The following is a 25,945-nucleotide window of genomic DNA, read 5'->3' as shown; positions in this document are numbered from 1 at the left end:
AGTATCTCTAACTCCCTACCAGCTTCTTGGGAGCAAGGACGTTCCTTATTGACTTTTGAATACTTGATATCTAATGTGGTGCTTGGCACATAACTGGCATACAGTATTGAAATGAATACATTTGAATTAAATGGCCACAGTTACCCTTCCAGGCTAAAGGTTCTGAAAATTTACTGAGCAGAAAGAGAGACATTTGGCTTTTTTTACTGCCAGGAAGAGCCTCTAGGTACAAGGTGGTCCTGATACCTTTTTACCTTAACCACCTACCCCAGCATTTCTGTGTTCCCCAGGGCCTAGAACAGTGCCTGATACATGGTGCGTTTTTGATAAATGTTTGAGGAAGGAAAGAAGGAGGAAGGGAAGGAGGGAGGAAAGGACGGAAAGAAGGAAAGAAAAAAGACAGGGAGGGAGGGAAGGACGGAAGGAAAGGAGGGAGGGAAGGACGGAAGGAAGGAAGGGAGGGAAGAAAGGATGGGAAGGAAGAAAGGATGGGAGGGGAAGAAAGGATGGAAGGGAAGATGGTCGGAAGGTAGGAATTCTCCCAGTGAGAAATACTTACTGCAGGATAGACATGGCCAATCTGAGCAGTCCTCCCTATATGGAGCTCATCTTCATCTTCTTCTTCTGTTGTTTTCCTGTAGACTGGGTTGTCAAAATTCATGCTTTTGGTGTTCTTCCGCTTCCAGTTTCTCCAGATCAGGTATCCACTCATGCACAGCAGGGCTATCACCACTGGAGGAAGGACACAGGACACTGGACCTCCAGCAGGCTCCAACCCACTGCTCAGACATCAGTACAAGGCTTGTCACCACTCCACTTTTACTGCCCTTTGCTCCTCAGGCTCTGTTTCTGCATGTTCTTTTACTGCTGTTTGAAAGCCCATCTCTCATCCCTTCTTTCCTTTACTAACTATTCATCCTTCAAGATCCTGTTCAAATGTGAAGTCTTCCCCAACTGTGGGCAGAGTCAGTTGCTCTCTCATGTGTGCTCCCAGATCACACACAGTATCTTACTTTATGTATCTGTACTCCCAACTAGATAGCTCTTTCAAGGCAGGGACTGTGTCTTTTTTTTGTTTTTAAACTCTCTACGCCCAGTTCCTAGCACTGACTAGGTGCCTAGTAACATGTGCTGAATGAATGAGTGAATTTTACCACACCTTTGCCCTAATGCTGCTGCTTCCCTAGATTTCTCTAAGAAAACGATTCTCTCCCAAAACTGGGGGGTGGAGAGTGGGATGGGGCCAGGCAGAGTGTTTATTTCCAAAGGTGAGGCTCCACCTGAAGAAGAACATCTCTAGAAGGAGACACAGAGGGCAACACAAGCTCTGATTTAGAATAAATGACTATGTTAATGATTAAAGGAGGAAGCTCTCTCCAACACAGCTGGGTAAAAATGGAGCAAGTAGCTTTGTAAGGTGATTAGCAGTCACTCTGAGCATCCCAGTGGAGGCTGAATGATCACCTATCTAGGATGCTATGGAAGGGGTTTCTGTTTTAGTAAGATTACAATAATTGATATGCATTAAAGACAGGAACAAGGCAGTCATCACTGCTAATATTTATTGTCTTAGAGATCTAGCTATGCAGTAAGGCCAGAAAAAAATCTAAGGGTATAAATATGGGAAAAGAGCCCAGGTGCGGTGGCTCACACCTGTAATCCCAACACTGTGGGAGGCCGAGGCAGGCAGATTACTTGAGGCCAGGAGTTTGAGACCAGCCTGGCCAACATGGCGAAAACCCATCTCTACAAAAAATACAAAGTAGCTGGGCATGGTGGCGGGCACCTGTAGTCCCAGCTACTCAGAAGGCTGAGGTGGGAGGATTGCTTGAGCCTGGGAGGTCAAGGCTGCAGTGAGCCACAATCGTGCCACTGCACTCCAGCCTGGGCAACAGAGTGAGACCTTGTCTCAAAAAAAAAAAAAAAAAAAAAAGTAAATAAATAAATACATATGAGAAAGGAGGAAACCAAACTGTTATTAACAGCTATTTGTATTTTTAGAAACTCTTAAGAGAAGCTGGTGAAAAACTATCAGAAATAATTTTAGTTAATCAAGAATCAACATAAAAGATCATTAGCCATCTTTTTAATCAGCAAGAACCAATTAGAAAATTTAACGGAGGCCAGGCACAGTGGCTGACACATGTAATACCAACATTTTGGGAGGCTGAGGCAGGAGGATTGCTTGAACCCAGGAGTTCAAGACCAGCCCGGGCAAGATGGTGAGCCCTGGTCTTTACAAAAAAATTAATTTAAAAAATTAGCCAGGTGTGGTGGTGCATGCCTGTAGTCCCAGCTACTCGGGATGCTGAGGCGGGAGAATCCCTTGAGCCCAGGAGTTCGAGGATGCAGTGAACTGTGATCACACCACTGCACTCCAGCCTGGGCAAGAGTGCAAGATCTTCTTGTCTCTTAAAAAAAAAAAGAAAAAGAAAAAGTAATGGAATACAAATACATTCATGATAGCCCATCAAAAGCTATAAAATACCTAGGAAAACCTAAGAAGAAATATGCAAGTCCTATGTGATCTATAAAATTCTGCTGAGGGACGTAAAAGAAGACCGAAATAAATAGGCCACATTTCTGGATGGGAAGCTTTAATATAATAAAAAGGTATATTCTCCTCACATAAACTCATATATCTAAAGCAATCTTGATAAAAACTTCACCAAAATTTTTATAGAATTGATAAGATTATTCTGAAGTTCACCTAGAAGAGAAACTGAATAAAAATAGCTGAGAAGATGTTGTGAGCATAACATATCATGAAGTTGTGCTAATAGTATGTAGGAATATATAAATCAGTGAAGGAAAATAAACTGCTTAGATGCAAATCAAAGTACAAATGGGATGTAGTTTATAATAAAGATGATGTGCAAGTCAGGAGAGAAGTATGGATTATTCAGTGATGGTTTTGGGGAAACTAGACAGGTATATAGAGAAAAAACAGTTAAATCTCTACCTCATACCATACTCTAAAATTTAAATTCCAAATAGATTAATATCCTAATACTAAAAAAAAGTTGAAAGTAGAAAAGAAAAACATCAGGAGATATTTTAATAAGTTAGAGTGAGGCCGGCCTTCTTAAGTAAGACACAAAACCCAGAAATCTTAAAAGATTGACAGATCTGATACTTAAAAGTTTCATATTTATGCATGGCAAAAGATACCATAAACACACTTTAAAACCAAATGTCAGACTGGAAGAAAATATTTGTAACATATATTTTAAAGGTTTAATATTTGTCATGTATAAATATTTCTATAAATAAGAAAAAGATAGCCAATAGAAAAATAAGAAAAGACTGTGGGCGATTCATAACAGATAAAATATAAGTAAAGGGGCTGATAAGCTTACGAAAATATACTCTACCTCACAGGGAAATGTCAGGGAAATAATACTCATCTTTCACTCCTCAGATTAGCAGAAATTCAAAATATTGAATATTTCAGAGTGAGTTATGTCAGCAAAACAGCATATATCTGCCTCTTTCTATAGGGCAAAGGATGGCAAGAAAGGGGTAGATTTATCTTTCTCCACTCCAATCAAAATAATCCTGGAATAATCACCTCACCATCATCTTTCCTGGTGAAGCCTTTTAAGGCCAATTCAAATGCTGTCTTCTCCAGAAGCGCCACTTTTACTCTGGAATTACCTTTCCTTCTACCATCCCTTCACAGGAGTATCATGCCACTATTACATTGTTCCTCCGTCTCTATCTATATCCAACATGCCCCTATCATAGCACATAATGACATGTATTAACATCTACCTTAAAGGACTTTATTTTTGCCTGATTAAAGACTGAAAGCTCTTAAAGTCTTTATTTTTTTCTTCCCTGGATCCTTGGCACTTGGCACAGTGTCTTACACAGGGGAGAAGTTTTTAAAACATTTGCTGACTAACTCGGCATACTGAAGATTCCCAGGATAAAAGGACAAAGTTCCTGTCCTTGAAGTACTCATATAGCCAAGTAAGGGAGATAAAGCTCTGAATGGACAATCAGAATGCAAAGATACTGCTAAGAGATGAGACTGCTAAGAAAGGGGTGTACAGGATACTGTGTGGTCATCAGGGTGGAAGAGAATGAATCAGCCCCCATGATTCTCTGTGAGGTCTTAACAAAGTGTTATACTCTGGCCATACTGATCTCCTTCTAGCTCTAAACCCACCCCACCCTGACCCTTCCAGGCCATTTCCTACTCCTGGCTTTACTCATGCTGTCTTCACTGTTTGGACTGTTCTTGATCCTCCCTCACTTGGCTGACCCAGCTCAAATATCACTTCTGTTAGGAAACCTCCTCTTCCCTCTTCTCCCTCCCCCAGCCCAAGTTAAGTGTTTCCTCAGCACTGTCTCTGAAGTCAGTGCATGCAGCTTAACCTTAGGACCTACCAGGTCGTAATGAACTTATCTGTGTTATGTGGGTCTCTCCAACAAGACTATAAACTTTTGTAGGACAGAACCATGTCTTATTCATCTTTAACTGCCTTTCCTCCCCTTATCAGAGTTTGGCACATAGTAGCTGCTTAATAAATACTTGTTGAAAACCAAACAGAAAGAAAACAAGACAGTATGACCTATTAAAGGAATGGTAAGCAGCTCTATTCATTAATTCAACAAATCCTTGATATCCTACCATGTGCTAGACACTGCCAGGAGCTGGGGAGAATGGTGAGCAAGAGATACCAGCCCTGTTCCTAGGGATCATACAGTCGCACTTCACATAGCTGGAGTGTAGAGTGTGAATCGAGGGGTGGGGAGATGGGGGATGTACCTGGAAGGTCACCTGGGGCCAGGTCCTGAAGAGCCTTGTGTGCTAGGCTAAAAAACCAAATTAAATCAGGACTGGGAGGTGGGCAGGAAGGCTGCAAGGGCAGAACAAGTCAATAGGGCAGGCCAAGTTCTCTACCCTGCTAGCGCTTTTCCCTAGGCCTAAGCAGGGTCTCTCTTTTCTCTTCAGTGACTGGGGGCCACACTCACCTATGGGCACGATGATCCCGATAACAGCAGCAGTGACTGTTGAGCCCATCTTACTGTCTTCATTCGCATCTGCAAAACACAAACATTTGCAGAATGATGCTCTGTCACTGTGTGTCCAAGCCCCTACTGGCCTCAAGTGGTAAGAACTACCCAACTGCTGCTCATCCTCATTCTAAAATGATGATCCTGGCTGTTGCCTAATAATTCAGTCTTTCCAGATCCTATCACAACTCCTGTGAGGCAAGCAGGACAGAGGTTATCTCCATTTTACAGGCAAGGAAACTGAGTCTTAACTGAGGGGTTTGGGGACTCACAGAAAAGTGGCAGAGCTGGGACTTGAACCCAGGACTCATGTCCCAAGTCCCATACCCTTTCCACAGCATCATGGTAGTAGGAAGCTGGGGGCTGTGCATGGCAAAGTGAGCACTTAGGTCTTTATGTTGCTGATGGACTAGGTCATTTGCCTTTTTCCATCAGTATCTGTTGCTTTGCCAGTATTGTTTTTGGTGAGCTGTCTGTCCATCTGCATTATCAGATTATTTTTCATAAGTAATTGAAATGGGACATAGTATAGTGTAGAGGAATCAAGAGCACAGACTTCTGTGTCAGACTTCTGGGTTCAAGTCCCAGCCCTACTACTCACTACCCATGTGACCTTGGGCAAATTATTATATATTATAAATACAGCACATGGTATTATACTTTTATATCTTTAAAATGGTGATATTACCTACCTCCTAGGGATATGGTAAGGATTAAATGAAATAATTTATCTAAAATGAATATAAAATGCTTGGCACAACTTTGCCTAGTTCTAAGAGGGTGGAGAGTGGGATGGGGTTGTTGAATAAGGTCTAAATTTTAAAAAGATACGTAAAAGCACATTTTAAACTGAAAAGTGCTTGGAAAATTTACTGTCTTTTTGAAAAACTATGCCATGCCATCTTTCTCACTCTTATAACCATCTTCATTGTAACATTTGTGAAGCACTTTATAGTTCAGAAAGCATTTTTCCCTTAGATCCTCCTGACAGCTCCCTGTGGTGTGAAAAGGAGCTATCATCTACACTTGCTGCAGGTGAGATGACTGTCCCGGCAATGGCCCAAGGCCCATCCTCTCTCAATGTGACTGTTTATCCATGTTACTCCAAGAGAATCTAACAGTTAAGGGGAGAAAAAGCTGCACTGCTTGCTTCCAGAGCTAACTGTGTCCTCCCTGCTGTCCTCCCTGCTCTGGGCCACAGCGAACACTGGACAGTGATATTAAAACCTAGAGCATGAAGAAGCCAGTGAGGAGAAGCTGGTGAGAGGCTCTGCCCTCAGATGAGAGGAACTGGAATTCACACATGCTCCGTCTGCCTCTGCAAACTTCGGAGTAAGTGCTCCACTCCAAAAAGCCAGCTTCTGCTGGCAAATAGGACCAGTTAGGAAGATGCTGCCAAGCAGCTTGGTTTCTGGGCTGTCCATGTAGGGGAAAAAATTAAAAAGATAGTTTATCCTTTTAAATGAACTCCCTCTGGCAGGTAACTCAATTAAAAAGGTATTTGCTGATTAATGAGATAGAACATTTCTAGCAGTGACAATTACTGCTCCCAATGATTTAATAAGTGGTGAACTTAATTATTTTCATCCCAGGGTTGGAAAGAGGTATAAGGAGACCATGGTTGTAGATATTACTATCTGGGGACCTGCTGTGAACTGAGATCAGAGCTTTGCAAACACAAGGGACACCTCCTCATATACACATCAGAACTTTGTGAAACATAGACACACACACCCTCGCAGAGTCAGCAACGGCTGTGTGCGTGAGCACCTCCGGTTATACCGGTTACACCTTTGTCTATCATGGCAATCTTGTGAAGCAGGTTGTGGAAGGGTGGTTATTTCCACTTTGTAAGAGAAGCAGCTGAGGCTCACAGGGTCTCAGCTTCCTACGAGACCCTCTGTAAGGTAGGGGCACCTAGGAGTCCTAAATCGCAGGCTGGTACTCTACCTCCCTCTCAGATATGCAGTAACCTCCTCAAAGATATGCAGTATTCAGCTCTGGTAGGTTCTGTCTTATCACATACCCCCTTCCTGGCTTCCCTAGGAGCCCTCCCATGTCATGAAAGAATGCAGAACTCATTTCCTTACAGTGCTGGGAGTGGTTGCTGGTTGCAGGGCTTAGGGTAGACGGGCTGATGCTGGGAGCCCTGGGGACACTAACTGAGCTTGGGACTGCAGCTGCCAGGCTTGGTGTCTCTGTGCTGTGGTTCTGGTAGGTGGATCTGTGGACGGTGGTCCCGGGGGCTCTTGTGGTGGCAGGTACTGTCCTCGTCATGGTAGAGGCTAACGTCGTAGTTGAGGTAGATTGAGGTGCTGGAGGGGAAATACCATGGAGGTCACTTGGACAGATAATTTTGTTGCCTAAGTTATTGCCTCTGAGATATACTTAGGAACTTATCTTCATGGCGTAGCTCAAATGCCACTTCTGTGAAGCCTTTCCTAATCTCCCCAGTGGGCTATGATCTTTTCTTTAGCTGAATGCTAAGCACTTCACTTTGATTCAATAAAGATGAGTCATTAAAACATTGCTGTGGAATTAGTTGTGAGTAAGACCAGCAATAAAAAGACTGTAGGGAGGGGAAATCAGATAAATCTAGAAGGATTTTACACTCATATTGTTATACCAATAGATTGAAATTCTTATTCCACTTTAAACAATTGAACCTGTCAATTATTAATAATGCAGTAGACTTAGGCTCAAATGAAAGGCCTTGGCTATACATCAAGATTAGGACATGAATCTGTGTATGCGGTTGAAGTATTAACTATTAGTCCCAATTATATTGCAAAAGGGCTGCTGTGTAGTGTTTGTTAAGTTCTAGGTGAGAAACAGGCGAATATATAGTTATCTGCATGTACCTGAAGCCACGGCTATTAAGGGTTCTTAACTTGAGGTTTTTAAAGGGTTCCAGAAACTCCCTGAAACTGAATTTAAAATGTTTTATGTATATGTGCATTTTTTCCTTGGGAGTGAGAAAAAGCTTTGGAAGGATCCTGGGGGCATGAGCATTCAAGGAAGGTAAAAAAGAGAAACCCCCAAAAGGCAACAAGTAACCAGGGAAGATGAAAGAAAACCAGCAGCATACTGTGTCCCAGAAGCCAAGGGAAGATTTCAGCAGGGTAGGGTCTGACACTGCCAGGGGCCATCCCTCCTGGAAGGTCTGCTTACCTCGGTAGCACCTCTTCATGTCTGGACCCAGCCACATTGTGTCAGGACAGGCACATGTGTACTTGGGAGAGTGGCTGGAGATCTGAGGAGCAGGAAGGCACAGGTATTCACAGCCTCCATTAGGCTGGACACTCAGCTCACAGGCATCTGGAGCTAATGGCAGAGAGGGAGACAGCTGGGGCACAGACAGGACATGCCAGGTCTTCCTGCCTCCTGAGGATGAGGCCTCTCCCACCTGGCTTGCTCAAAAAGCTTGCCCTATACTTTTTTTTCACATTTTTTTTCTTTTTCTTTCTTTTTTATCCCCCAAAGCTTTTGGGATACACGTTGTTTTTTGTTACATGGATGAATTATATAGTGGTGAATTCTGGTACTTTAGCGCACCTGTAACCCAAGTGTAGTGTACATTGTACCTAATGTGTAGTTTTTTTTTTTTTTTAATCTCTAGCCCTGCTATTACCTTCTCCATTTTTAGTCTCTAAAGTCCATTATATGCCCCTGTGTACTCATAGCTTAGCTATACTCTGTATGCCCCTGTGTACTCATAGCTTAGCTCCCGCTTATAAGTGAGAGCATATAGTTTTTGGTTTTCCACTCCTATCATACTTTACTTAGAATAATGGCCTCCAGCTCCATCCAAGTTGCTGCAAAATACATTATTTTGTTCCTTTTTATGGCTGAGTAGTATTCCAAGGTGTATATATGCCACATTTTCTTTATTTACTCATTAGTCGATGGACACTTAGGTTGGTTCCACATCTCTGCAATTGTGAAGCCCTTCTACTTTTTAAATTTTTTTTATTTTTTATGTTTTGAGACAGGGTCTCACTGTTGCCTAGACTAAGTGCAGCAGTGCAATCATAGCTCACTGCAGCCTCAAACTCCTGGGCTTAAGAAATCCTCCCACCTCGGCCTCCCGAGTAGCTGGAACTATAGGCGCATGCCACCATACAAGGGTCATTTTTATAGTTTTTGTAGTGATAGAGTCTTGCCTTCTTGCCCAGGCTGGTCCCAAACTCCTGGGCTCAAGTGATCCTCCTGCGTTGGCCTCCCAAAGTGCTGGAATTGCAGGTATAAGCCACCATGCCTGGCCTCCCTACTACTTGTATTGGGTACTTTCCAGCACCATACCTAGTGTTTTATCCCTACACTCTCATATAATCCTTGCAACAATTCTGAGAGGTGGGGACGTTACATCCCAGACTGACAAATAAAGACACCTAGGCTCAAAGAGAACAAACTCGTCAAACCTATACTCTAGGAATTTTTTTTTTTTTAAGAGGTAGGGGTCTTGCTCTGTCACCCAGGCCGGAGTGCAGTAATGCAATCATAGCCCACTGCTGCCTGGAGCTCCTGTGCTCAAGGGATCCTCCTGCCTCAGCCTCTCAGTGTTGGGATTACAGGCATGAGCCACCATGTCTGGACTAGAGATAGAACTTAAATTGAGGTTGGCTGGGCTCCAAAGCCCATAAGCCCGTGGTTTTTATTTTTCCCTGTGCCACATACTATGTCTCTCATTTAAATTTCTAGGTCTAGAATCAGGCACCAATCTTATCTCCTTACACTCCCTTGCTTTCCCTCTTTCACCGTGGCAGCCAACACTTCAGTTACAGTTAGAATTAGTATATCCTAGTGATAGAGGAGGGGACAACCTAGTAGTAGGATTCCTAGATTCTATTCCCAACCAATAAGCTGACTTATTATATGGCCCTCGGATACGTTAGCTTATACTACTGCAGAATGGCGACAAATAGCAAGTTAGATGCAGTGTGTCATGGTGAAAGCAGCTGTGGAACCAGATAGACCTGGGTTTAGGTTTCAGTTCTGCCACCTGCTAACATTATTTTACCTCTCTGAGCTTCCGTTTCCTCAACTGTTAGAAGAGTAATACCCACACTTTGTAGGATTGGCAAAAACAGGACAGTTATGTATTCATTTATACCCAGCCTTATTTCACAAAGAACTTGAGGTAAAATGAGACAAAATATATGATGAAAAAGTACTCTACCAACAAGAGGGATTGTTGTTATTATTCCTGGGGTTGCTGAGTTGTGACCTGAATGTGAACACAGCCTGCCTGGTGAAAGGAGAGGACACAGTGACACAGTCAGGGGACCTGGGACCTAGGATCAGAGACAGCTCACCTCTTGGCTGCTTCAGCTCATGGAAGATGACAATGTCATGTGGGTTGTTGAGGTTCTCAGCCAGGATGGAGATTTCCAGGCCATTGAGCCGATTTGCACTGAAAATGGCCTCGTTCTCCAGGTCTGTCCAGAACACCTTGTCCTGTGGGGTATAGATGCAGAGGATGGGAGGCCTGGAGTGTAAATCCATGACCTCAGTCTGAGGGGTTGGCCCCAAACCATAGTCACAAGAACTGCCCTGAAATCTCCCCTGATCTGTCCTGTCTATGGATTCACGGTGGGGCTCTCAGCCTCTAATCTGTGATGCACGTCTCCTCGTTCCCTTCTATCTTAGAGGATTATTCGGTGATTCTGTGCTTTGAACTGACAGCCACAACATTACTCATTCATGCTGAACTAAGCCTGCTTGCTAGAGCCCAGCAGAAACCCAAGGTTAAATCTCTATAGCATTATCATTACTGGGGCCTGGGACCAAGATTGGAAGGGATGTGTGAGCTATGAGGGTTATGCCTTGCTGGGCTTCCTGTAGCCTCTGGGTATCCACACGAGTCCACATGGTTAGTCCATATAAGCCTAGATGTGCATCTGTCAGCAAATCCACACGTACAGGTACCACTGTGCATCTTCATACACAGATCTAAACACATACCCAAATGTTCACCCACACACAAAAATCTACATTTGCCCCTAAATATGCAGTCTAAATACATCTTGGTATATGTATGTACACACATAAGCACCAGCACTTAGAGGAATGCACACTTTTATTCTGATGCATTTATATTTACCCATGCACATACACATACTTTACATGTACATGCCATGTATATAAACAAGCACAAACACTTGTGTACCAACACACCTGTCCTTTAAAGCAGGGGCTGGACTTAGAGGTGGAGCTTTGCCCACAACTTCAGAGCAGTGCTGAGTAACTTTGCTGCAAGCAAATCCTGCCAATGCCCACCACAGACCATCATCCCTTTGCTTTCCCTCCCCTTGGTGGCGGAGTTAGTTTTGGGGAAGAGGTGAAGGTGTGAGACCTTGGTTGGTTCTGGCTTCTTCATTCCCAGAGAAGAAAAGTCATTAGGGTCAGGGCACAGGAGGGTCTTCGCTCCTCACTTTGCTGGGAGCTTCTTGAGACTAGGATAGTGTCTGATTCACTTCTATGACCCCAGGGTCTGGCAGAGGTCAATAAAAGTATGCAGAATTGAACAGCATCTCTCAGGCCATTTCCTCCAGTAAATGATTCTAAGGATATGTATGTTCCTTCTTCCTTTCCTCCCTTTACTGGGTGCCTTTTGTATATGGCTTACAGTGCTAGGTGCTGAGGGCACAGAGAGGAAACATACATGCCTAGCAACTTACCTGTGAGAAGTGCTCTGGGAGAGGGGTCTTGGGAAGAGAGCATGGGAAAGGCTGCCAGGTGGAGAGTGGGCTGCAGAGCCTTTGTGTGCAGGCAGCTCACAGATTGTTTACAAACAAATCAGTTGGTTTCCCTGTTCCTGTTTTCATTTGAACAAGTCTCAGGGACTCATCCTATTTGAACAAGCATTTTCTAGGCTTCAGCTTCCTAGTGGGCCCTTGCCTCTCCTTACAGGACTCACCTCAAACACAGCTATCCCAAAAGGGTGGCTCAGGAAGTCAGTGGAGGAGATCAGCATCTTTCTGTTGCCTCCACTGAAGTCAATGCTGGACAGTTGGTGTAGCTTGGAGTCTACCCAGTACAAGCGCTGGCTCAGCAGATCTTGGGAAGGAAGCAGGATCAGGTCATGAACCTGGGACCCCAGTCTGGAGCTCTGTTCCTTTGTACCCTCCCTGCCCACATTTCTAGGCCTCACACTGAGGCCAGCCTAGGGCAACCATTAGGAAACAAAGTCATTGGCACCATGAGAGGACCCAGAAACAAGACTCATGGAGTTCCAGACAGTGATCAGGACAAGGCACTAGAATAGGCCCCCAACCCAGGAAAGGCAGGGCTCACCCAGGGTGATTCCGTTGGGCCATTCAATATTGTCTGACACCAGTGTTTGCCGGTCCACACCGTTGAGCCCAGATTTCTCAATCTTGGCCTGGTCCCCCCAGTCAGACCAATACATGAACCTAAAAGACAAAATAACCCAATTTGCCTTCTTGCTGGGGACATGACCGGGGTAGTCTGAGTCACAAGAGCTCAATAACCCATTGACTAGTTGTGGTTTATGTTTAGTAGGGACTGAGAAGACCTCTAAAGTTCTTTTGAACCATCAAATCTTAGAATTAGCAGGCACTTTAGCCTTCACCTCATTTGAGAACTTGAGGAAAACTATTCTCCGAGATTGCACCCAGACTCAGCTGAATAGCCTGTGACCCCATCTCTCCCACTTCTGGCAGTGCTAACTAACTAGAGCCCTAGGGTGTCAGTGTGGGGAAGGCCCTAGTAAGCCCTCTCTTTTCTGGTTTCAGAGGAGAAAGTGGATGAGCTTCCTAACTCAGGTAACCCTCCCTGCTTTTGTCTCCTCAGGCCTACTAGGGCCAGTAGCAGCCCACTGTTACTAATCCAAGGTAGTAAATTAGACCTAACCCACTCCTTTGTAAATAGTCCCTTTATTAAACCCTCCTCTGATTGTCTTGAGTATGCAGTGGGTTTCCTGCTGGGACCCTGACGATCCACAGTGGATTGGGGTTGGGCTGGGTGTAACTCTATGATGTGAGGGACAGGATGTGGCAGGTGCAACACAAGGTCTGCATGAGAACAGACAGAGAACAGGGATGAAGTGAGGGTAAGAGGAGAGGCTCCGTATCTGTCAGAGTGCCTAGTTCTGTGCTGGAAGCACCTGACCCATGCTTAGTGAATGGCAGCTATCAGTCACTTCCCAAGGCCTCACATAACCTCCCATGTGGTACTCCCCTCACCAACTGCCCTTGCTCGAAGAGGGTTTTCTTATCCCTGTTTAACAAGGAAATAGCAGTAGGAAGCAGCTGTTGATTCTGTTAAACTTAACATGATACAACGCTAAAAAAACCATCTCAAGATATCCACACTGAGGGAGAGAGGGAGTCCTGTTCTGTTCAGAATCCCTAACTCCCAAAATTGAGGGGTGGCCAGAGCAGGGCAACCTAGGTGGTGAGGGCCCAGAGACCATAGGCAACAGGGGTAGGGATGGAGGCAGGCAGTCTGAAGCAGAACAGACCAGTGATCTTGGTCCTCAAATCTTGCTGGCTCTCTCACAGGGCAGGGAATAGACATGTTTTATGTAACTCCAGAGGCCAATGGAGGAAGTTACAGGGAGATAGATTTGGCATTATGAGGGGAAAAGACCCACTTTCTAATGAGCAGAGCTGCCCCACAGTGAAACAGGCCCTATGGGAGGTAATGAGCTACCTGTCTTTGGAAGTATGTGAGTAGCTGCCAGATGCCCACCTACAGCAGCCTGAAGAAAGGCTTCCTCCCCCAGGAGCTTCTATCAGGCCATCTCTAGAGCCCTACTCTGCTCTGAGACGCTCCAATTCTACGATATAACGAGTGGGTGGGAGAGTCCAGGGAGAACTTTGGTGACCAATGCCCAGAGAACCTTGGTTGGGGATTAACAAGACTTTCTTCCCCATGGCCTGTGTCTGAGTGGCCCAGAGCTTTCTAGAACCCTCAAGATAGCTCTTGTGGCAGACACAAGAGGACTGAGCGCCTATGATGGGAGAATGGGAAGTTCATTTGGGACACTCACCCTCGCAGGGGGTCAACAGCGATGGCCCGGGGTTCACTGAGGTTACGGCTGAAGAGAGTGCGTCGGCGGCCACCATCAACTGTGGCCACTGAGATGGTCTTATTGCCCGAGTCAGTCCAGTAGATGTGCTTGTGGACCCAGTCCACCGCCAGGCCCTCTGGAGAGTGCAACTGCTCGTCAATGAGGACCTCCTGCTCTTTCGGGTCACTGGCCTTGTCCATGTAGGCGCTTAAGAGAAAACAGAGATGACCATGGGGCAGATGTTCCACCCATGGCCCATCTGACATGAGCTACCTGTGCACCCTTCCCCTCTCTTCCATCTGGGCCATGGCAATAGATTTTTAGAGGAACGTGGATAATTTCCACTCTACACATTCCCTGGGGTACCAGGGTAGGGGTACAGACTTACATGGGCCACGGTCTCTGGCTTTCTAAGGTGGGGCTGCCCCACAGCTCTGCCCATTAGGGTGAGCCAGATATAATACAATGTGATTATGGAAAGCATTAGAGCCTATGGCAGCAGAGGCATGGAGACTGCCTCATCCCAGAAGGCGGGAGAAGGCTTTATAGTTGAGTCCTGAAGGACGAGTTCACCAGGAGCATGAAGTCACCAGGACAGAAAGCCATTAGGGAACAAGAAAGGCTTGTGCAAATGGCCAGAGGTGAGTCTGCTCTGGAACAGTGAGACACTTAGGGGAGCTGCTTATGTGGGTGTCAGACTGCAAGCAGGTGTAGGCAGGAACCCCATCTTGATGGGCTTTGAGTACCATGCCAAGGAATTAGGATTTATCCCCAGTGGTAACTAGACAGGCCAGAGGATATAGTCCAATAAGCATGTTAGTTCACTGTGGCATCTATGGAGTGGATGGGTTGGAAGGAGAGGGAATGAAGCAGGGAAACTGGTTAGGAGGATGTTACAGCATCTGGGTGGGAGATTAAGGGAGTCTGAAGAATGACCGTGCCAGTGAGAATGGAGAGAAGGGCTAAGAATACAGTAGACACTCAGGAGGCAACATTAGCAAAACAGCAAATGCTGTCTCCCCAGAGGTCTTCTTCTTCTTGCCCTCTCTCTGGGTGATTAGTTCCTTAGTGTCCACTGCCATCAATAACTAAGTCTCCAATCCCAACAGCTCTCTTACGATCCAGACTGCAAAGCTAACTAGCTCCCCTTGGATGTCCCATGGACACCTTGAACTCAATATGTCCAAAACTGTTCATCCCCATTCCCCTCCCCTCGGCCAACCAGACGGCCCAACCCCTGAGCCCTGATCCTCCTCTACTGCTTCACACATCAGAGAACAGCACCACCATTCATGAAACCTCCCAAGCCAAAAACCTGAAACTCCCAAAATTCACTATGAAGGAGTAAATTTCTTCCATCAGCCCCATATCTAGTCTGTCACCAAATCCTGCCTCTTTCAGTTACAACTCTTGGACAGGCATTGTTCTAGTTATGTTTTTGGGTGTGTGTGAACTGAGTGTCTGTATGTTGCAGGGAGGCAGGAATCTAGTTGTCAGTGAGTAGCACTTGCTATATTTGCTTCCATCCACTCTTCCACCCATCTGTCCCATCATTCTTTCATCAGTGACTCAGTGTCTACCCAGCGCCTGGTCATCGGCATTCCTGCCAAGTGGGTCTCAGGACAAAGAAAGGACATGACTGCCTGAAGAGGGCCCAGACATGCAGTGGGGCAGGTGCTGGCATCTGAGAAAGTCCTAGGAGAGAACCTCCTCCAGTGTGTGAAGAGCTTCCCAAGCACCAGGTCCACTGACTGTGGCGTCAAAGACAGTGAAAAGCTGGCCTTGGGGTAATGCCATCCAGGAAGGCATGCCAGATCAGATGCCCAGGTGGGTTCGGAGGCCTCCTCTGTACTTTCTCATGATCATCACAAATGGATGTCACTGTGTTGTGAGTGGGATCCTCTGGGCAGGGACCAGGTCTAAGTCCCCAGGTTCCAACACACAGGGATGTGAGCTGCTTGGAAAGTCCTCCCCAAAGCCAGGATTTCTTCCTTTCTGCCCTGGCCAAACAGTTCCCGTGTCTTGTGCTTCCATATTAGGCCTCCAGAGGTCAGACAAATCCCAGGTGTTTGGGGCTCAAAGCTGCTAACCCAAGGGAGCCCTCAGACTACTCCAGCCCCAGTAAAGTCCCAGAAGTTCCATATCCACTGTGATCCTGCATCTCTTCCCAAGTCCCAACTCTGTCCTGAGGAGCTCTAGAGGCAGACACCACTCCTCCCCTCCTCACCTGTCACCACCCCTCACCCCCACTCTTCATGCCTTGCTGCAGAGGATATGGCCGCTCACCTATAGATCTTACGGTAGGAGAGGTCACACCAGTAGATGCGATTGGTGGCAACTTCCACATCTAGTGCCACGACATTCTTGAGCATGGGGATGAGGCGTGAATAGTTCCGCTTCACCAGGTCGATCCTCCGCACCTCGTGCCGGTTGGTGAAGATTAGGGATGGGCTCTTGCCAGCTGCCATGCAGGGAGGTTGAAAGAGAAAGAGTCAGTGCAAGAGGCAGGGAGCTTGGAGACCAAGACTCTGCCACTGGCTTGCTGGCTGACACATCCATTTTCCTTAAAATAGTAGTGACAATTCCTGCTTTACAGGTTGCAGGAGCAGATGAAATAATGAGTACAGAAAGCAGAAGATGCAGAGCACCACGCATAGCAGGAAGATGCTTATTCTTTTTATTAGATACAAACTTCTCCAAAATCTTTTATGGCTCCCCATTTTCTCCTTAGGCCTGCACTGAAAGCCTTCCACAGTGTGACCCCAAGTTCCCTGTCCAGCCTCATTACTCGCCTCTCCAACATAGCTTGATTCCACCTACCAGATACCATTACCTAGCCATGGATGGGCTTCCTGCCTCAGAGCCTTTGCTCAGGTTGTCCCTTCCACCTACTATGTATTTCTTTCCAGCAACTACCATCTTCTCTGCTTGGGCCCTACTGCTGTGGTTCAAGAAGGAACTACCTGAGCAAGTAAGTGTCTTAGAAAGATAACTAGGGGCCAGGCACAGTGGCTCACACCTGTAATCCCAGCACTTTAGGAGGCTGAGGCTGGCACATCGCTTGAGGCCAGGAGTTTGAGACTAGCCTGGGTAATATGGCAAAATCCCATCTCTTAAAAAAAAAAAAAAAATTAGCTGGGCATGGTGGCACATGCCTGTAGTCCCAGCTACTCAGGAGGCTGAAGTGGGAGAATCATTTGAGCCCGGGAGGTTAAGGCTGCAGTGAGCCATGATTGTGCCACTGCACTCCAGCCTGAGTGACAGAGACTCTGTCTCAAAGGAAAAAAAAAAAGATAATTTAGGATAGAAAGTATTGGGGACATAGCAAGAGATGAGCTTCAGAGATTGGCAGGGGCCAGATCACAAAGGGTCCTATGAGCTGGGTGAGTTTGTTCTCTATCCTGAGCCAATGGCAGAGATGGGACATATATGATATACAACACAGATTATATATATGCAGTAGAGACAACATACAACTGCTCATGTATACACAAAACCTGTATTTTTCTTAGATTTAGGGTTAGATTTTAAGATGATAAATAAGTGACCTAGACTTTCCTGGCTACTCCATATGGGAGGACACTGTCCCATGGGCCTCTGAGAGCCTAGCACCAGCTCCCACAGGCTGTTTCTAGATGTATTGGGCCACTCTCAGGCACCAACAGTGTCTGAGGGGCTGCTCCTAGTAACACCTGCCCCTCAAGCTCCCTGTGCCTCCTTCTCTTGTTTTCCAGCTGACACTTCTGCCAGCCACCAGTCCCTGTCACTGTGCATCGTTGCCAAGCTAATGTGCTCCCTGGAGGATGGGACCAGCACAGAGTCGGGCCTGAGGCTGGGTGTGTGACCTGTGTGTAGTGATGGAGACTAATTCAAAGCAGGGTGGGAGTGAGACAGAAGTGTGGTACAAATAGTGAGCATGGAGAATGGGCTCAAGGTGCAGGAAGGGGCAAGGATGAAAGCTGAGTTCCAGGCCAGCTCTGCCACTGACAAGCTGTGATTTCCCTCACCCCAAAATGACAGTAATGACACTTTACCTCCCTGAAGGCAGGAGCCAGGTTAAAGGGGCATGTTGGAGTGATTTTAAATGACAGCTGTGACTGTGACAGGAACCCCCTGTGTTTATGATTTGAGATTTTATGTAATTGCACTTGAAATATTCATGTGTGTGGATTTTGTATATGCATGGGTAGTTGCATGTTGTCTCCAGTGCATGTACATAATCTGTGTCATGTATTACATGTGTTCTATATGGGGGCAAGAACAGGTTACACGTTATATGTGATATACTAATGTATGAGTTACATATTGTACAGTTTGGGTGTTACACTTTTTGGGTTTATGGGCTACATGTCAGTATTATGGCTGCTGTATTGTTATAATTTATCTGTTGTATGTTGTATTTAACTTGCATATGAACTCCAGACTCATATATCCAGCTGCCTTCTCAATATCTCTACTTGGATACCTAACCAGTTTTCTTAAACATAACATGTCCAAAACAGCCTAAGATTCCTCCAAACCTGCTTCCCTCACCATCTTTCCCAAGCCCATACGTAGCAATCTTATTTTTTCAGTTGCTGTAACTCTTTTTTTTCCACATTCCACATTCAATTCATAAGCAAATCCTGTTGGCTGGCCTTTGCACTATATCTGCAGTCTGTCCACTTTTCATTATTCCCACAGTAATAATGTAGGAATAAGGGTTCAGCCACCACCACCTCACTTCTGGATTATTGCAATGACCTCTTAAGTGGTTTCCCTGCCTTCTCCCTTGTCCTCTACAGTCTGTTCTCAATACTGCAGTCAGAATAAAATGTCACACCATGTCCCTTCCCTACGCAGAGCCCTCAATGGTTTCCCCCCAGTTAGAGTGAAATCCAGAGCTGGCTCTTACAATGGTCTAGAAGGTCCTTTGGGCTGCCCCAAGCCACCTCTCTTGGCTTCATCTCTTCCTAGTTTCCTTGCTCCAACTGTACCAGCTTCCTTGCTATTCCTTGAACATACTAGGCATGCTCCTGCATTAGGGCTTTTGCCGTTTCTGTCTCTTCAGCCTGAAATGCTTGTTCCTACAGATAATTGCATGGTAGCTTACTGTCTCACCTCCCTCACTCCCTTTTTATTTATTATTATTATTATTATTTTTTTAGAAAAGGTCTCACTCTGTCACCCAGGCTGGAGTGCAGTGGCATCATAACTCACTGTGACCTCAAACTCCTGGGCTCAAGGGATTTTCCTGCCTCAGTCTCCTGAGTAGCTTGGGACTATAGGTGCATGGTACTATACCTGGCTAGTTTTTAAATTTTTTTTTAGATATAGGGTCTTACTACATTGCCCAGACTAGTCTTGAACTCCTGGCCTCAAGTGATCTTCCTGCCTAGGCCTCCCAAAGTGTTGGGATTACAAGCGTGAGCCACCACACCCACCCCCCTTCACCTTCTTTACTCAAATACCTTCTCAGTGAGGGCTTCCCTGACCATTCCATTTAAAACTAGAACCCCCTGCTCACCTGGACTTCCCTATTCCCATTCTCTACTTTCTATTTTTCCTTAGCCCTTATCGCCATCTGCCATGCACTATATTTTATTTATTTATCTGATTTCTAGCCTGGCTCACCCATTAGAATATAAGTCCCTTGAGGGCAGACAGGGATTTGCATCTGTTTTGCTTACTGCTGAATCCCCAGTGTCTACTACAATGTTAGGTGTTCAATATAAACAACTGAATACAATGAATTAATTCTGCTGGCTGAATTGATCAATGTGTAGGTCTGCCCAGGTCGTGCTCTTTGTGTGGACTCCGTATGCTGTGTGTGTAGTCTCTGTGTGGTTCATATTCTGTTGTATGAGTGTCATCTCTGTGGGCTATATTGGGTGGCTCTATACAGTGTCTGTGTGGGTGTTAGTGTGCAGTGCATTGTGTGTGTGATGTGTATGTACACTTTTGAGCACTGTGTGTGCAACTGCTAGAGTAGGCAGACAGCTGGACATGAGCAGAAGGGGGAGTCCCTGAGAAAAGGGAAGTCTAGAAAATCTCACACCTAGAGACCACCCAAAACATTCATGCTAGATATGAGCAGAGAGGAGGGGAAATACCTGTGCAGAAAGGAATGCCCCTTAAGATGTCCAGAAACTGCTCACTCTGCAGTTCTCCCATCAGAATGTAGCTAGCTGCATGTTGAGGAGGAGGGGAAGGGCAAAGGGGAAATCCCTAATAAAATATGCAGGCCCAATCAGATTTGACTGCTATACAACCTTCCTAGGGTGGTGGTAACGAGTGATGGCACCATTAGGTAGTATTTGTGCCCAGAGCTGGGCATGCACACAAGCTAATAGTAAGGGGAGGTCCCACAAGCCTGGGTGGGAACTAGGTGAGGAACAGGCAGGGACTTAAAGCAGGAATGGGAAAACTAGACAAAGAAAACGGCAGAGATTTAGGACACAGACAGGAACTTCAAGAAAAAAAACCCAATGCAGAACTCTTAGGGCTGCCGCTGGTTCATTCTCTTTTAGCAGGCTGCCCCACTCTGCCTCACCTTTCAGAGTGCACTGTCCCTTTAAAGAAACACAGCTATTGCTGCTGCTCCCAGCTGGGTCAGCCTGCTCCTGTCTTAGATTGTACTCTTATCTCCTTAATAAACCTTCGGCTTATGTTACTAATTGTCTCTTGGCTGAATTCTTTCTCCCAAGCTAGACAAGGGACCGAGGATTCCTGTACCTCTCAGTAACACAACCTGCCTTCTCGTGTGTGCGCACATGTACACGCCCACTCCTCACATGTGGAAGCACGCTGCTTCCTGTATCCCTTTCAGAGCTGCCCCTCTGCCCTTGGGGTGTCCATACCAGCAGCCTTGCAGTTCTTGGTCAGTAGGTCCATCTCGTAGCCAGGGTAGCACTCACACTTAAAATAGCCCTTGTAATTGACACAGATCTGGCTGCAGGCATCTGGGTCCTTGCACTCATCAATGTCTGTGGGGAGGAGCAGGGGTCAGAACCAGCAGGAGGATCTGCTTCTGCTTGGGGGTGTGGGAGAAGGTCTCACCGCCACAGGTCTTCTGGTCCAGGAGCTGGAAGCCTGCTGGGCACGCGCATTCAAAGCCAATCTTGAGGTCAGTGCAGATGTGTGAGCAGCCGCCATTGTTGTGCAGACACTCGTTCAGCCCTGGGGAGGGACATGGGCTCCTGAAGGTCCAGGAGCCCAGGAGGAGTGGGGGCAGGGCAGGGGTAGGACCTAGAGCAGAAGCAGAGCCTCAGGGCAGTGGGACTCCCACAGAGGCAGGAGGGCTCCACAACCTCACTGAGCCTCAGCCTCATCTACCAGGTGTTCTGGGCAGCAGGCGGCACAGAGAGGGCAGGTTCCTACTCCAGGCCAGACACAGAGACAGGGTAGCGTGGAACCAGAATTTGGTTCCCGGCCTCCCGGCTGGGGCTCTGTCCACCACCAAGCTGGAGGCAGCTAGGCCTTCCCCAGTGGCCCAAGGTCTTTCCTTTCACAAACATGTTTCTCACAGCGCCTCCTTCCTCGTGACCTCAGAGTTGAAGGGGCCTGTGTGTGTCACATCCAACCCTCAGGATACCCTAAGAATCCCTTCCAAAATGCCCCTGCTTAAATATCTCCAGCCTCAGGGAGCCCACTTCCCTCCTGGGGCAGCCGGCTCCACTGTGGACCAGCACTGCCTGCTGAGGCTTCTGCTTGTGCTCCCAGCTCTGCTGTGTGGGGTTGGCCAGGGTGCACAGGCTCCCTTAAAGCACTGATATCTGGTCTCCTGCCATTTGGGTGCCTTTCTCTGGACTCACTCCATCTGTTCATGTCCCTGTCTGGACAGGGCCCAGAGCTAGTTTGCTACCCAGAAGGAACCTGAACAACACAGGATGCCCCCCTAATGTGCTTGTGGTTATTTAAGACTCCTGGGCCTTTTTTAACATGGAGCCATTGCTAAATCAATTCTCTCCTATCATGAACTAATATGATGGGTTTTTTTAACTCCTCTCCTCTCAGCACCTGTCCCTGTTCCTCCATCTTGTCATGGGCCCGGTTCCAGGATTACCACCTGCTGCAAGAGGTGAAGGGATGCCCAGAGGTCATCTGGTTCTGGTTCCCCATCCTCCACTCCCTCACTACCTTCTGGCAGGGTCTTAGGGGAGGTCAGGGAATCCAGGACCAATGCTCTTACAGCCTCTCCTGAGCTTTAGAGTCACAGAAGGTTAATTCCACAAGCCAAGGGGAGGTGCCGCGCCCCTCTCCCCCTCTGCCCCCCAGGCTCATGCACTGCCACTCCAGCCAAGCCAAGCAGTGCTGAGCTGAGCCAGCCATGGCCATGCATGTAGCTGGTCTGAGCTGCCCACCCCAGGCCATGCACAGCTATGGGGTGCCCCCACTTCCAGCCTGAGCCATGCTTAGGGAATAACCCCTTTACCCCTGGGCCTCCTCCTGTTTCCCAGGAATGTTGGCGGAACTGAAAGAACAAGACCACAGCAACTCCATGACTGGGGGACCCAGGGATGACTCAGCCAGGCCCAGCCCTGGGAAGCCTCAGACCCTTGGAGGTGGGCTGAGCCACGGCAGCTCCCACCTCTAGGAATCTTTCAGTCGCTCGGAGCCCTCCCTGACCTCTCCTTTCCTGTGTTATTCCCTGAGCACCGTTCATTCATCTGTCCTCCCACTCACCCACTGCCCCCATCATGCATCCACTCGCCTCCTTCCTCTCCTTTTGCAGCTAGCAGCAACTCAACAATTCTATTTACTGAGCACTTGATGAAGTGGCATGTATAGGTGGGATGGCCCTGAAAGGGGGAAGGGGAAAGGAGAGAGCTCAAAGTGACTGGCTTTTGATGAAGGAAGGCACAGAGTCCTCCAGGGCTCAGGTGGGTGAGGGGAAGAGAAAGGAGAGCAGGTCTGCACCTGTCTGTCCCTGTAACCTTTCCCCAAATGCCTGCAGGGAAGTCTTCAGTCCTCCTTAATTCTACCTAGCCTGGGTGTGATTCCGCTGGGGAGCCAGGAGAGGAGGGGGATGGGGTAGAGTGGTGCAGAGAGGTCAGAGTAGTATTTGCGGCTTCCTTCCATGGAAGGAAGAAGTGGTGTCACTGTACACACCTACATGCACACACCAGCATGCACACAACTACATGCACACATACCAGCTTATGTGCAGAGCACAAACAGTCCCATGGACTCCATAGATACATTCACACATACATGGGGTCACACACATAGATGCATGAATGCAGTTCCCCTGCTTTACTCAGAGAAGACATGGATACAGACACCGGCCTCTCACCAACACAGAGACAGAGGCCACACACAGACACAAGCACGTGTGTACATACTCCTCTTTGGTGTGTCATGCAAACGATGAGAGAGAAGGGAGGGATTAGTAGGACAGTAGTCCCTGGCTACTCCAAATTTGGGTGTGGGGGTAGCTAGGCTCAGTAGTTCTGGCTTCCCTGTCTCTTTTTCCACAAGTTCCTTCTTCTGGGACTTCTCTTGGCAGGGCCTGGAGGCAGAGGGAGTGTCTGTCTCCTGCCAGCTCAGGTAGAAGCTGAGTCACTTTCACTCAACTACTCTTCCTTTCACAATCAGTTTTTTAATCTTCAAAAGGGGGAGGAAATATGCTCTTCCTGGGAAGCTCAGGAGGATGAACCTCCTCTAGGCACCCAGGAGGGAGGTGCTGGGGAAACAGTCTGCCAGGAGGCAGGAGAGGGAGGGACTGACCTAGCCTCTGTCCTCCCAGGGCTTCTCTGTCAAATCTCCCTCAAGCCCTAACCTGGGAACAGTAAAACAAAAAACAAACAAACAAACAAAAAAACTCATGAACCTTCCTGGAGTCCACACTGGGTTTCTAGCATGTTCTCTGGGATGCCCACCCTACCTACAGCCTGGAGCCTCTGTTCTTTCTAGCCTGGAACCCACCCTGACAGCTGTAGCCGACATCAGGGCAGCCACTTCCATCCAGGTCTCGCTTTAGTCTGGCCTGCAAGTCTGGTCTCCCCATCAGGTCCGAACTCCTCAGGGCTTAGGATGGTGCCACCTCCTGCTGCAAGGCCTGCCTTACTCCCACACAGGTATGGCCTGAGCAGTGGCCCTGGGATGTGTTTCACCTGGCTGCCTGCCTGCTGTGCCCACCTCTCCCTCTGCTGGGTCTTCTGCAAGGGGCTAGAAGACCTCAGAGCCCAGGGCCTTGGCTGGGTCAGCAGGGCAGGAACACCGAGGAAGAGAGAAAGTTCCAGAAGGTCTCAGAGGTCTGAACGGGGAAGGAATGAGGAAAGGCCAAGTTTGTGAGAGAAAACATAATTTTTTAGTACCTGGGATGGACAAGCTCTTAGCACTTTGTAGAGATGTAGACCAGAGGCCTGGGGGCGAAAAGCCCCACGTGAAGCCATAGGACGGCACATGAATCCAAAGAGAGGGTCAGAGCAGAAAGTGTCAGGGCAGGGGGCACTGGAGGGCCTCGAGCCCAGATACCAGGAGGGGGATGGTAGGAGACTGAGTCCAGCCAGTGGGCGTAGACAGGCACCGCACCACACTTTCAGAAGCTCATCCGACCAGTCCCGGCAGTCCCTCTGCACATCACACACTTTCCCGCCGTCCACGCGCTTGCCACTCTTACACTGAAATCTGCGGGGACCCTCACAAGGTGACTCTGTTGGGCCGGACAAGAGAGTGGACAGTGCCTGTGAGACCTTGGACAAGAAGGGCTGGGCTGGGGCCCACAGGAGGCAAGCAGAGCTCCAGTTCCAGTCCCTCACAGGTCCCTGGAGGGTGGCCCAGGACAGACAGGTAAATCCAGGACCTGAGGAAGCTCTGCTCACAGGACAGGATCCCAGGGATGATTAGGAGGCTAAGCCTCATGTAGCTGGGCAGGGCTGTGGGGATCTGCGTCTCATCTTGCAGGACTCAGGTCCTAGGAGGGACCAGGCAGCAGCTCTAGAGAGACCTTAGAGGCTGGACTGACCATCTCCTGGGGGGACTTTGCCCCATGGACCCCGGATAGGGGAAGTTGCTACACTGCCCAGCCTGTTATCCATTCCCCAAGATGACTAGTGAATGAGGGTCCCTGCTCCTGCAGAGGGCAGGTGGTGACCAGAAGAACCATCTGAGAATTAAAGGGGCTCCCTGGGGAGCAAGACTCAGCCTCTGCTCAGCCTGGGAACTAGTGAGGGAAGCCACTCACCAGCTGGGACCTGGACAAGTGGTGGGGGCTGGACTTCCCAAGTGCTCTGTCATGTCCCCCTAGGTGTCTTTCAGCTTTGGCAAAGTCCTTACAAATCCAGTTCTGGTGCTACTAGGACCCCATGGAAAGGGAGCCAGGTGATTTAGGTGCAAGTGATGCTCTGGGGGAAAATGCATCTTGGGGACCAAGGGGAAACTCCTCCCAACTCTGCCCTCTGGAGAGTCACCAGAGCCTAGGGCATCCTCACAGAGGATGTGTTCTGTGCCCTGACCACACGCACCCTGTAGGCAGCCAGCTTCATCACTCCCATCTGGACAGTCCTGCTCTTGGTTGCAGTGCTTGATTGCAAGGACACATGTCCCATCCCCACACTGGAACTCGTCCCCACGGCAGGTGCCCAGTGCTGCCAGGAGAGGGCAAGGGGAGAGGATCAGAGTCAGTGTGGTGCTAGGACAATTTCCCCACCACCCCAATCCCCATGCCGTAGCCACCCCCAGCAAAAACAGAACCAGTGGCTGAACTCAGGAGTCCTCAAAGGACACCTGGCCAAGGCACCTCAGTGTACAGATGGGGAGACTGAAGCTCAGAGAGGGGGAAGGCCTTGCCCAGGGTCACACAGCACTCTGGCTGGCAGATTCAGGACTAAACCCAGATCTCCTGTTTCCCTGTCCCTGCCTCTCTCCAGGGCCACTCCTCAGAACAGACACACGGCCTTC

The 25,945-nt window shown here is 47.8% G+C and overlaps 1 protein-coding gene and 1 long non-coding RNA gene across 23 annotated transcripts in view; one reads left to right on the top strand and one right to left on the bottom strand.

The window, feature by feature from the left end:
• The window catches only part of LRP8 (LDL receptor related protein 8), an 81,720-nt gene that overhangs the window by 4,586 nt on the left and 51,189 nt on the right, over positions 1 to 25,945 (bottom strand). For 5 of the 22 annotated variants that reach the window (XM_034965487.3, XM_034965469.3, XM_034965495.3 and 2 more), the window contains 13 exons: positions 25,510 to 25,632; positions 22,476 to 22,514; positions 21,101 to 21,220; positions 20,902 to 21,027; positions 16,349 to 16,523; positions 14,042 to 14,269; positions 12,322 to 12,440; positions 11,945 to 12,084; positions 10,341 to 10,482; positions 8,197 to 8,349; positions 7,116 to 7,340; positions 4,984 to 5,052; positions 560 to 732 (listed from right to left, as the gene is read on the bottom strand). In XM_034965487.3, the coding sequence (XP_034821378.1) occupies positions 560 to 732; positions 4,984 to 5,052; positions 7,116 to 7,340; positions 8,197 to 8,349; positions 10,341 to 10,482; positions 11,945 to 12,084; positions 12,322 to 12,440; positions 14,042 to 14,269; positions 16,349 to 16,523; positions 20,902 to 21,027; positions 21,101 to 21,220; positions 22,476 to 22,514; positions 25,510 to 25,632 (1,832 nt within the window). The remainder of the gene's footprint in view (positions 1 to 559; positions 733 to 4,983; positions 5,053 to 7,115; positions 7,341 to 8,196; positions 8,350 to 10,340; positions 10,483 to 11,944; positions 12,085 to 12,321; positions 12,441 to 14,041; positions 14,270 to 16,348; positions 16,524 to 20,901; positions 21,028 to 21,100; positions 21,221 to 22,475; positions 22,515 to 25,509; positions 25,633 to 25,945) is intronic. The other 17 variants (XM_055092529.2, XM_024927790.5, XM_034965499.4 and 14 more) reach the window with 7 other exon arrangements.
• On the top strand, positions 728 to 20,870 carry LOC117981286 (uncharacterized). The gene is made up of 4 exons (XR_004672759.3): positions 728 to 5,122; positions 6,004 to 6,357; positions 15,628 to 15,889; positions 16,659 to 20,870. It is a non-coding gene; the product is annotated as an uncharacterized LOC117981286 (long non-coding RNA).

Source organism: Pan paniscus, chromosome 1 (assembly GCF_029289425.2).
Source record: "Pan paniscus chromosome 1, NHGRI_mPanPan1-v2.0_pri, whole genome shotgun sequence".
Lineage (NCBI taxonomy): Eukaryota > Metazoa > Chordata > Mammalia > Primates > Hominidae > Pan > Pan paniscus.
This window is presented reverse-complemented; position numbering and strand designations above follow the sequence as displayed.